Here is a 12,857-nt window from a genome sequence, read left to right as displayed (position 1 = left end):
CCGTCCCCAACTCAATATATGCACTGAATCAAGAAAATGCAGGTGAGAAGAACAAGTGTTCTGCTCTCTTCTTCCTTTTGCAGTTCTCCACAACAGGTGCATCAGTTTTAGTTCAGGAAAAATGAGGAGAAAGTTGGAGAGACGCTAAATTCCAGCTTCAAATTATGGGAACCAGACCATTTCTTCCAATTCAAGCTCAAAATGGCTACTCTGCCTGACAACAAGCAAATATATCTAAGTTCTTAAGGTCTTCAAAAACAAATGAAAAATTAATTTAAATAATAAAAATATTAATATACTCACTCTCACATTCATAAATAATGTACCAGAACTGATCTCAAGTTAAAGAAAGCAAAACTAAGAAATAACACACACATAGACACACAACATTTTCTTTACTAACCAATGAAACAAAAAATAAGAAAATATGTCTCATAAAGGATAGCTTATTCCATTAGGAAATACTTCATTCTACATTCTATTTGCACTGGTTTCCCATCAATTTCATCAGGTTTTCTTTCTTTACTTTTGTTTGGGTGCAAAGTCCCATAATAAACAATAAGAAAAATAATTCCAAGGATAAGAGCAAGAGCTATAATAATACTAATAGGTATAAAATAGTCTGAATTAAAAATAGAAAGTGGGCAAACCCACAACACAATCAATATCCCCAGTGTGGCCAGTACCCTTACAATATAATAACAAGACATTGGACATTTGGTATTCTGCCCCTGAATATTAAAAAATGTAAAAATAAGAACAAATCCAACAACAATCCTGTATAAGAACTCCATACTTATGGAAGCACAAAACTTAGTTTGGTTTTTAAATGCCCACAATATACCTAAAAACCAAAGAAATGACAACAGATATAAAGCAATCTTAACATTTAAGAATAAAAGAAGTACAACACTCAGCATCCAAGATAATAATGTAAAAAACTTGTAAAAGAGATATGTGAGTTTGGGACAGGGCCCAGTAAGGACATTTTTATCAGGTAAGGATTTTCTTAAAGATATTTGATAATCAAGAGTCGACCAAGAAATAGCACAGCAAGAGACCATGAGGGCTGCATCTACAAAAAAAACACAAATTTTAAAAGGTATATTGTTACAGGAATAAAAATTACAATATTAAATTACCATATGCCATACATGCTTTATCTGTATTTACACATACCCACAGACATGCCAGGTACTTTATATACTCATCTCACCTAATCCTTCAAGATAGATATTACTATTCCCATATTACATATGAAGGATTAATGCTTACAGAATATATATTATTTGACCCAACTCATATAGCTAGCAAGTTGCAGTTAAGATTTGACTCTAAAGCTACCCAATTCCAAAGATGGTATACTTAACCACTGCATTAGAATGCTTTACAAGATTCTGAACTGTACAACTGGTATAGTGAAAATTACATACTATACTCTGGAAATTCTCTAAGACATTACTGTTATAAACCTAGCTATTCCAGTCTTTGGCTTTGACCCTGGGCATATATCTAATTCACTAAGAGACAGCATCATGCAAGAGAGGAAAGTGGGAAGGAATAAAGAAAGGATGGGAGGAAAGGAAGGAGGAAGGAGGAAGGAGGGTGGGAGGAAGGAAAGAAAATTTAATATAAGTATGAGTTGGATGTCAACAAGCTCAATTTCCCATCGTATATAATAAAAGTCTAATATGCTAAGTGTCCAACCATTCTCCTGACCATTCAACCAGTCACTATGATGCACACTGACCACCAGGGGGCAGACGCTCCAACCAATAGGATAGCTTGCTGCTGGGGTCTGGCCAATCGGGACTGGGCGAGATGGCCAGACACACCCTGGAGCCCTTCTGTGGTCCCTCCCCGGCTCCTATCGTGCATCTGTGGGGTCCCTCGCCTAGCCTGAGCCCTCTCGCAATCCGGGACCCCTCGGGGGATGTCGGAGAGCCAGTATTGGCCCGATCCCCACAGGCCAGGCCGAGGGACCCCACCAGTGCATGAATCTGTGCACCGGGCCTCTAGTCTCTATATATTTTTATTTATTTCAGAGAGAGACAAAGATAGAAACATCAATGATGACAAAGAAGCAGTGATCAGCTGCCTCCTACATGCCCCACACTGGGGATTGAGCCCACAACCTGGGCATGTGGCCTAACCGGAAATCGAACTGTGACCTCCTGGTTCATAGGTCTATGTTCAACCACTGAGCCACCAGCCAGGCTATCCAGTAGTCTTAGATATTTTCAGAGGGAGAATAGATTCAAATAATTTAGCCTTTAGTGGTAGAGCTGATTTACATAACCTAAGTTTTTCATCTACTTTCCATCTTCTAAACACTTGTTGATATTTCTAATCTGCTATTCCACTCTGCATTCTATTTGTTCCTGTGGGTTTATATTATTTTTAATCCTTTACTCTCCTTATTAGTGTGGTTCAGGAAGGAGCAAAAATAAAAGAATATGTTCAGCCTTCTGAAATACTTCTATAAGTAACCTGATTTTTTTTTTAACATTCTGAGTTATTCTTCCTGATTCTCAAAACAATACATGGTTACTGTAGAATTTTGGAAATTCAGAGAAAAGTGTAAAGAAGATTAAATAAATTCATTCATAATCTCACTACCCATAAGCAGCCAGCCACATTAACATTTTTCATATTTTCTTCCAGACACTGTTCAATATAATAATTTCTTTGTATCCTTACAAGTATGCTCATAGGAAATTTTATAAACTGTTTTTGTCTAAATTTTATTTTAGAACTACTTTCCTGTGTCATTAAAAGTTATCACTTTTCTGTGGCTAATAGTTTTTATAGTAACATTGTACAGTAACTTTTTTACCAATTCTTCTATTGTTAGACAATTAGCTTTTATTTATGTCTTTATTTATTTTGCTATTTTTAACTAATACCTCAATTTCTTACTTCAAGGAGAAACTAAAGAATGAGGATAAAACCTCATAATATGAGGATAGAACCTCATAATATGAAGATAGTCATTGGATCCCATTGTGATCCAGATGCTATGTACTACTTGGAATCATCAGCAGATCTACCATATGATAGGCTATAAACTCCAAATGTTCAACTTCTAGTTTCAGTAATGATGTGGCACAGAACACGTAAATCCCAACCCACAAATTATTTGCATCACAAGGAAAAAGAGGTCTTATACACAATAGGTTCATTTCAATGTCTTATTAACAAGCAAGGTAAAAATAATAATATTAGAAGGGACTACAACATTGAAGTTTATGGGAAATTGGAAACAGAAAGACTACTTAGGGAAAGAAACTGATCTCACAGGTGAGTCTAGCATAGAGGGAACTCCAGGAAAGATGACAATCTGGTACTCTGAGATTAATCCAAGTCTGCATGAAACCTTAGTCATTACTTTTTTTTAACATCTCAAATTAAACAACTATTAAATGGGGGTTTTTTATGGAAATGTCAAACTGTCCTTTAAAATTGAACATTTTACCCTAACAATGAAATATGCTATAATAAAACAACATATTAGTCAACTTTCATGAGTTTTGTAGCATTTGCATTCCAATTCTGGAAATTTACCCTATGGATATACTTTACACATGCATAAGATTATTTACAGCAGCATTTTTTGCAACAGTAAAATATTAGAAACAACCTAACAACATAAACTGGGGCTTGTTAAATAAATCATGGTATATCTATAATTTGTAATACTATTCAGATAATAAAAATGAATGAGGGAGCTCTTTCTGTACTGATATGAATAGATCTCCAAGACATACTGTTAAATACTGCAAAAAACAAAAACTGTTTTTATTTTAAGTTACTATTTATATAAAAGAGGGGGAAGGAAGAGAGAAAGGGAGAGACACAGACAAAGAGATAATTAATATAGGCTTTTTAAATGATTTTCTAAAAGAATCATCGAAAAACTGCCAAGTTTCCTTTCTGGGCAGACAAAAGAAGAAATGGGAAAAAGAAGGAGAGAGGCAACATATCTTTATATACTTTTAAATATTTAAATCGTGTCCTTCTTTTTAAAACTTAAACAATTCTATAAAGAAAAAAAGAAAAAATTCTAAAACCTGCCCTAAAGTTATGTAGTTAACGTAAGATCTCCGAGGCATCCACCTAGCAAAGGGTGTTAAGAAAGACTTACACTGACTAGTATTTGCTTGACCGTGTTCCAAACAGGTATAGAGCTGAAGAACAAGCTGTGGGCAGCCTTCCAGGTAGGTCTCAAATAGCCTGAGCATGCTCAAATCAGTCACTCCATCTATAACTTCTTTATGTGGATCAATTTGTTCTTCTATGAAGTTATCAGTTTTGCTGCTATATTTGAAAGCCACATGATAACCCTTTTTCAAGGCAAACCAATACCTGTAAAGTAAACATGATCATTTGTCTTGTGTAATATATACTTTATAACATGTATATTAATATACACAATAATTTGAAAAAAGTAGCATTATGTTTAAGTACAGATTTTCCCCACAAACTTTCTCTACTACAAATTTCTTATGGTGGCTTTTTTGAGATTCAAACCCTATAACTTTTTATTTCATGTTTGATGTGCCATTTTGTGCTAGCACTGTTAAATATACATTACTCATTTCATCCTCACAATAATTGAGATGAGTAGGTATTATTCCCATTTTACAGATGGGGAAACTAAGGCTGAAAAAAACAGTAAGGTTATTCACTGACAATTACACAGAGAATAAGGGGCAGACCCAGAGTCCAAACTGAGATCTTATGATTCCTAGTCTTAACCACTACTTTCTGAAAGACAAACTGCAATTTTCAATTCATACAATTTATCTTTTATTAAAAATTTATTTTAGAGAGAGGAAGGGAGGGAGGGAGGGAGAGAGAGAGAGAGAGAGAGAGAGAGAGAGAGAGAGAGAGAACGAACATTGATGTGAGAAACATCCATCAGTTGCCTCCTTACAGGCCCAGAACCAGGTATCAAACCCACAACCTGGGTATGTGCTCTGACTGGGAATCTAACCCACCAACTTTTGGTGTATAAGACGACAATTCTACCAACTGAGCCACAGCACATGTGCACTAGACTGCCCAACCCAGGCCCTGCTCCAGTCAGAGACAACCAAATTAACAGGGAACTTCCACACACATGTGCACACTGGGCCACCCCACACCCAACATAGGAGCCCCTAAACATATAAAGCAAAAATTCACAGACAATATTACAATAATAGTAAGGGACTTTAATACCTAACTTAGGTCAATGGATATATCATGAGACAAAAAATCAATAAGGAAACAAAGACCTTAAATGTCACATTAGGCCAAACTGACTCAATAGATTATGTATAGAATATTTCATCCAAAAACTGCAGGATACACATTTTTTTCAAGTGCACATAGAACATTCTCTAAGACTGATCACATATTAGACCACAAAAGAAGTCTCAATAAATTCAAGAAGACTGAAATCATATCAAGCATTTTTCAACCATATTATCAAACTAGAAATCAACTACAAGAAGAAAACTGGAAAAATCAGAAACATGTGAAGATAAACAACATGCTATTAAACAACCAATTGATCAAACAGGAAATCAAAAAATACCTGGAGACAAATTAAAATGAAAATACAACTTTCTAAAATCTATGGGATGCAGCAAAAGCAGTTTTAAGAGGGAAGTTCATAGCTATACAGGCCTATCTGGGTTGCAAGTTCCCTGCCCCAGTTGTGGCTTGTTTGGGAGGCAACCAATTAATGTGGCTCTCTTGCCTAGATATTTCTCCCTCTCCTTCTCCCTCTCCCTCCTCCCTCCTCCCTCCTCCCTCCTCCCTCCTCCCTCCTCCCTTCTACTGTCTCTAAAATCAATGGGAAAAATATCCTCCAGTGAGTATTAACCAAAAAAAATTAAAAATTTAAAAATAAAGTGAAAGAGAAGTTACAACTGATAACATCCTATATAATAAAAGCCTAGGTGGCGTCATGCACGACATCATCACAGGATGGCCACCACAGATGGCCGCCCTCATGTCATCACAAGATGGCTGCCACTAGATGACCAGCAGGGGAGGACAATTGAGGGTGAACAGGCCAGCAGGGGAGGGCAGTTGGGGGCCATCAAGGTGGCAGGGGAGGGTAGTTGGGGGTGGCCAGGCCAGCAGGGGAGGACAGTTGGGGGCAATCAGGCCAGCAGGGGAGCAGTTAGGTGTCAATCAGGCCAGCAGAGGAGCGGTTAGGGGGCGATCAGGCTGGCAGGCAGAAGCGGTTAGGGGCAATCAGGCAGGCAAACAGGCGAGTGGTTAGGAGCCAGAGGTCCCGGATTGTGAGAATGATGTCCGATTGCCAGTTTAGGCCCACAAGGATCGTGACTACACCGGCAGTTGGACATCCCCCAAGGGGTCCCAGATTGGAGAGGGTGCAGGCCGGGCTGAGGGATAATCCTCCCCTGTGCACAAATTTCGTGCACCGGGCCTCTAGTAGAAATATAAAGAATCATTATATGCCAACAAATTGAACAGCCTAGAAGAAATGCACAAATTTCTAGAAAGATACAACCTTTCAAGACTGAATCAGGATCACTGGTTGAGCATCAACCTATGAACCAGAAGGTCATGGTTCGATTCCCAGTCAGTGCATATGCCTGGATTGCAGGCTCAATTCCAACTGTGGGGCGTGCAGGAGGCAGCTGATCAATGATTCTCTCTCATCATTGATATTTCTATCTCTCTCTCCTTTTCCCTCTCTGAAATCAATAAAAAAAATCTTTATTTTTTAAAAAGACTGAATCAGGAAGCACCTCCAGACATGAATTTAAGTGTAGACCACATTTTACAGAAACTATAGACATCTCCTAAGAATAAAATCAAAGTCTCTAGAGAGGACTTGGTGAAGGCCTCACAATTTTTTCAGGGGCAATGACCAGAACATAATCATGGATACTAGCCTAGGCATGCAAGAAAAAAAGCAATATGAGTACCCAATAGTAGAAGCAGAGCCAGTAGTAACAAACTTGTAAAAGCTTCAGATATTGAAATTGTAAATGAAACAGCTATGCTAGGTTTAAAGATATAAATGGGAAGTCTGAAATATCTACAGTGAACAGGAAACTACAAAAGGTGACATAGCAGACTTTTGAAAAGAACCAAATACAGCTTCTGTTATAACAGTCTGTTAGATATAGTGAGAATATCTAACTTACATTTGCTTGCAGTCCCAGAAGGCAAAGAGACAGAAAATGTTAGAAAGTAATGACTAAGAATTGTGCAGAAGTGAAAGAAGTTTCAAAGAATCATGAGAACTAGCAAATCTTAAGCAAGAGAAATAAATCTATACTTAGCTATAGCGTAATTAAACTGTAGAAAACCAAAGGTAAAGAGAAAAATCATAAGAGCAACCAGAGGGAAAAAAAGACTGTCACCTAACACTTCAAGAGAAACAATAAAAACCAAAAGACAAGAGAATGTAATACGAAGAGATAAAATAACTAACTACTCATCTCAAATTCTATAGCCACTAAAATATCTCTCAAGAAAGCTAATGAAATACTGACATTTCTAGACAACCAAAACCTGAAAAATGATGTCACCAACAGACTCACAATAGATGCAATTCTGGACCTCAGGCAGGCAGAAGAAAAGTGATCCATAGTGGAAAGTCTGAGATTCAAGAAGGAATAAAAAAATAAAGAGAATAGTAAATATATAGGTAAGTATAACAAAATTTAACTATATAAAACAGAAATAATAACACAATAATATGGTAGTGAGAGTAAACACAAGAATTAAAATGCCAGCAATATTAATGTACAGTATATGTTGGGAATATGGTACATGGAATTCAAGTGTTTTGAGGTCTTTATATTATTTTTGAGAACAATAAAGGTTCTGTTCAACTTTAGACCTGGGATAATTTAAGACAGCACATTAAGAGATAACTCAAGATTGCACTTTACGGACTATGCTTCTATATAGGATGTAGTATGTTGGAGGAACCAATCCTCCTGCCAAAACAACTAAAGAAACTGGAAAGTGAGCTGATGTTTCTGCAGATACTTGTTGCCTGGAGGTACAAGGGCAAGATGTTGAAAATATGGATTTTTCTCAGGTAGAGGGTTATTGTTAGAACAGAAAAAAATAGCAGAGGTTTTAAAGATTTTGTAGGTCTAAAGACAGGGACCTCAAAAGCTCAGTCAGTTCCCCCGCCCCCGCCCCCCAGGACATTTAACAAATTTTGAAACTATAAGATAAAGGCTAACTCTAAGCAGAAAGTCTTGAAAAAGCAAAGCAGAATTTTTCTGACAGTCTTGTGATGCCAAGGAGATAAGGACCCAGTAGTATTCAGGACATGCGGGAGGGAGCATGACTACACAAGGTTCTCAGTGCCCTAGAAGGCTGCACCCTAGGAGCAAACCAAGAGTAGACTGAACCTCACTCTAAATGTCCAGGAGAGAAAAGGAAAATAGTGTTATCTGGAGCCTCTATAATTTTTACATATAATGTCTAACATTCAATAAAAATTGTTAGGTATGTCAAAAGACAATGAAAATCAAGGCAATTTTGCCTTTTATAATACAATTTATAATTTATAACACAATGTCCTGCAGTACCTTCAAGCCATTATTTGAAACACCAAAGAAAATAGTTCTGTAGATATGAAAATTTTACATTTATAGAATGGGTAATAAAGAATTTACCATATTTCTAAACTCTCAGCAAGGTAAATGTTATCCTTCTCTAGATATTATAACTTCATAATTCTCATTATTGCTCATGCAGAATATTCATTAAATCTTATTTACTACACATTAAAAACTTATCAGCACTTTTACTCCATCCCTTTAAACATTTTCATCTTATTGAAAACATACAGTTTCAAAACTAACCTCCAATATCTACACCTAAAGTACTTTCCAGCTTCCCTAAAACCTGTACTTTTTTCTCATTGCATATTTTGTTTCTCTTACATGTTATAACCTTACTAACTCTAGCTTTAAAAAGACAAAGTATGTGAAAATACTTTGAAAATTATAAATCTCCACACAAATTTAATGGCATTTATCATTATTATCATCAATTAACATAAAAAAAGCCTGAAAATTCTTAATACTTTCAACTAGTCGCCATGAATATGTTGCTTTTTAACAGGACAAAATCAGAAATTAACCTTTATGTAAGCTATTAAAATGGTCCGAATTCCAAAATTAAATGTAATAAAATAGTATGTTATCCTCTTAGTGTGCTTTTAATTTTTCTCTTTTAAGATATACAGATATCTTAAAAGTAAAGAGAAAAATTGCTTTTAACAGAATTAAATCCCTTAAGGTAATATTGAAAAGGTCATATGAAATTAGATATACAGATAATCATGGAATTCTTAAGGCCTATTCAGATATTAGTTTCTTTAACTATTAAAGTTTTTGAGCATGACTCTTAAAGCTGTTTCCAGTTCTGTGCATGATTCTGTACCAGCTTACCACATGGCTACTATATTATTGCAATAAATTTTTCATTTGGTTAAATCAATGGTACAAGTAACTTAAAAATTAAGTGCTCTAACAGAGTTGCAAGTGATAAACATATTTGCACTATTGGGGTTTGAATATAAAACAGAAGATCACAAAACATAGAACTTAGTCTTTTTCCTTCTCATAAAAAGTGAGCACATGTCAGAAAAAGTAACTTAATTAGGTAAACTAAAACATTAATAAACCTGGAAAATTCTGACAGTACAGCAATGACTCATACAAACAGCAATAATAAGGAGCCAGTAACCTTTGTGCTACATGCAAATAGGGGACCTTTGTACATTTGACAACCTAGATACAGAAAGGCAGTTTCTGTTCGAATAAAAGAAAAATAGTGTTAATGATCAAAAGTGTATGCTCACCTTGTAAAAATTCCTCCTTGCAAGCAGTGAAGCAGAAGAAAACGATGCTGACTTTCTTGGCCTGCTTTCTTTAAATCGGCCTTGTACCAAGAATAACTAAAACACTGGACCACAAGTGTTCCAACAAGCATAAAACTTACTGTTAAAACACCAAAAACATATTGTCCTTCATGGAAAAACCTAACAGATACCCAAATGTCCACAATTAAATCAGTTATATAGATTATAATGCCAACAACTGACATCATAAAATTCGATTTAGTATATTTCATTATGAATCACTATAGCTCTTAGTTGCCTACTTTCTTCTCTGATACAAAAAGAAAAAAAAAAAGCTTTTGTATAGCACTGAATTTTATTTTCTACTCTCTAAATCTATTTAGAAGAACAAATATTATGAAATTGGAACACTAAAATCAAAGTGACTAATTTTAACTTTCTTTTCTAAATCTCTAATCTAGGTTTAATGTTACAAGGTTTTATTCAATCTTCTGTTTCACAATGATCTTCATTACTGATGACAATACCTAAAATAAAACATATTTATATATATATAAGATTCTTAAACTCTTGAGTATAATATTAAAAACCCTAGGTCATGAGTTTATCAAAGCTCTATTTAAATATATATTTATATATAACCACTACATATAGTTCTTATAATAGCTTTGGGAAAGTAAAGTCTCAACAATATACTAACAAACTGAAAACTTCCTCTCAAACTATTTACCTTTTTTTTTTCCAGACTATTTACCTTTTAAAAACCTTAACCTAGGTCTCTCTGCTCTTCATATGAGAAGATAGCCGTCTGCAAACCAGGAAGTGGGCCTTTACCAGACACTGGGTCTGTTTTTCACCTTGATCTTGGACTTCCTGTCTCTAAACCTTTCTTCTCAGATATGCTTCTACTGTAAAAGGCTTCTCTACCCTAACTCTCATCTAACTGCCAACCAGAGAGCCGGAAACTCTCCACTAGAGATGGAATCCTCCAGGTTAAACATTCTCCTCTATTAAAATAAATATTGCACATAGGGTGGAAGAGTAGATAGGAATAAAAGTAGCTACCATTTCTGAGTGTTTACTTCATGTGAAATGTTTTACATATATTATTTCATTTAATCCTTACAAATCCTTATGAGAAGGATATTATTGGACTCATTTTACAGGTCAGAAAACTGAGTTTAGAGAGATATTGGGTGTTTAGGTGAGTTATCTCTAAAGAGCAAACCGTTTTTTTAATAGTAGATGATTCCTTTAAAATTACAAACTATAATACCTAAGCACTCCATACGTGCATTTCTTAATCACTCACCCAACACAGATAGCTTCCTTTACCTGGAACGGATATGGAAAACACTAGCAGTTTTGAATCAAGTTTAATAAGATGGGAAAAATAATTTCTAGGAAACTTATTAATTGCATTATTGGTAGAATATCAGATTCAATAAACTAATCCAATATGACATCTTCGATATTCCTAATTTAGTGAGGCAGGGACATACCGCCAACTGGAGAGAAACCTACACAGCAAGGTAGTAAATACAGCAGCTCTCATAAAGAAATCCCCAGCTCTTTCAGTAACCACATAGTTGTACAACTTGCATGAAGGACAGTTCATCTCTATCCCTACAGTCGATCACTATTCCAAAACCACCTTATGAGAAAAAATGCCACCTATAAAATTTGACTTCCTAGGAAACTCGTGACACTAACTTAATACGACAGTTCCAATCCAATTTTATTCAGAAGTCAGCCCAGCTGTGTGGCTTCCTGGCTGTCAACCCAAATATATAACCTTTGTCCACTGTACATGATCTCTTGGCAATAAAGCAGATATTTAAAAAGTAAAAACTAGCGACCTTTCACTTGTCGACCAAATTTAACACACGTAAAATACAGACTAGACTTACTTGTCAAATATAAAAAGCCTTCTTTAACTCAGTCTCTTCCAGAAAAATCTTCATTTCTTTTATTTCTTCTTCACTGAAAACAAGTATCATTAAAGAGTTTGTAAACCTTTAAGATCGAAGGCTAAAATGAAACTGAAATCACCTGTTAGTCATATGTGGGATTTTTCTAATCTAGCGATAACAGAGTGATTCATGTGACTACGATATAACCTTTTATAACCATCACTTTGGGAATAGGAATAACATGCTTCCTTTTATAGGTTGCCTAGGTTACAAGCTTTCATTGTATTTCTCAATTAAGTTTTGAGAAAATACAATTTGCCTCACAGCATATCCAAGTGAACAGATATGTTTGAAAAAGAGAGATTCTTGAATTTGAAATACTGAGACTTTACAACACACCATTAAGTTAGCCCTACCTACTTTTTTAAACCGTATACCTTCTCAAACCCTATCATATGATTATTGGTTTCTGTTCCCAAAAACATCCATTAAATGTCTTCTATTTCCAAGCCTGTCTATAATGCCCTTCTACCTCCACCTACCTGATGAAATTCTATCAATCCTTTTTGAATCAGCTCAAAACCCATAACCTTTAAGCTTTCCTAGATCTTCCCAGTCAATCTGATGTTCCCCTTCCTCCTTGCAATCCCATCACTTTAGCTTCTCCTCTAGGATTTACCCAAGTATATGTTCAAATAGGACCATGTGTAACTGCTTTCTGGTTGTGAGTGTCTGGAAAGGGCCTCCTAGCTTTCATTTTTAATACCCTCCACAATATGTCTACAAGACATACTTTGCATGTTGTGGGCAGATGATAAATGACTACAAATGTGACTAGATAGAATGGAAAAACCTTTGGTCTTATTTCTTGGAGAGGAGGTCAACCTTCAAGTCACATTGCTAAACATATCAACAAAGACTCAATTTTGTATCTGTAGCTCAGATTCCTCTTCTGAACTCAACTCACCTATCCAAACTATCTATAGGCATCATCAATTTCAACTTCAACTTCTCCAAACCAAGTTTACTATCTGCCCTCTGTTCCTGCTCTTCTGCTAGTGTCTCCTTGTATGGCTCTACTTGTC

The 12,857-nt window shown here is 35.6% G+C and overlaps 1 protein-coding gene across 1 annotated transcript; it reads right to left on the bottom strand.

The window, feature by feature from the left end:
• Window positions 1–446: 446 nt before the first annotated feature.
• XKR9 (XK related 9) lies at window positions 447–10,131 on the bottom strand (the record flags this gene model as incomplete). Its single annotated transcript, XM_081110993.1, has 3 exons — window positions 447–1,075; window positions 4,145–4,365; window positions 9,860–10,131. 3 exons carry the CDS (start codon window positions 10,129–10,131, stop codon window positions 447–449), a joined length of 1,122 nt encoding a protein of 373 aa, XP_080967119.1.
• Window positions 10,132–12,857: the final 2,726 nt, after the last annotated feature.

Source organism: Myotis nattereri (assembly GCF_964212035.1).
Source record: "Myotis nattereri genome assembly, chromosome: 17".
NCBI classification, from domain to species: domain Eukaryota; kingdom Metazoa; phylum Chordata; class Mammalia; order Chiroptera; family Vespertilionidae; genus Myotis; species Myotis nattereri.
Note: the sequence above shows the minus strand (reverse complement) of the source record. Positions and strands in the feature narration are given on the sequence as shown.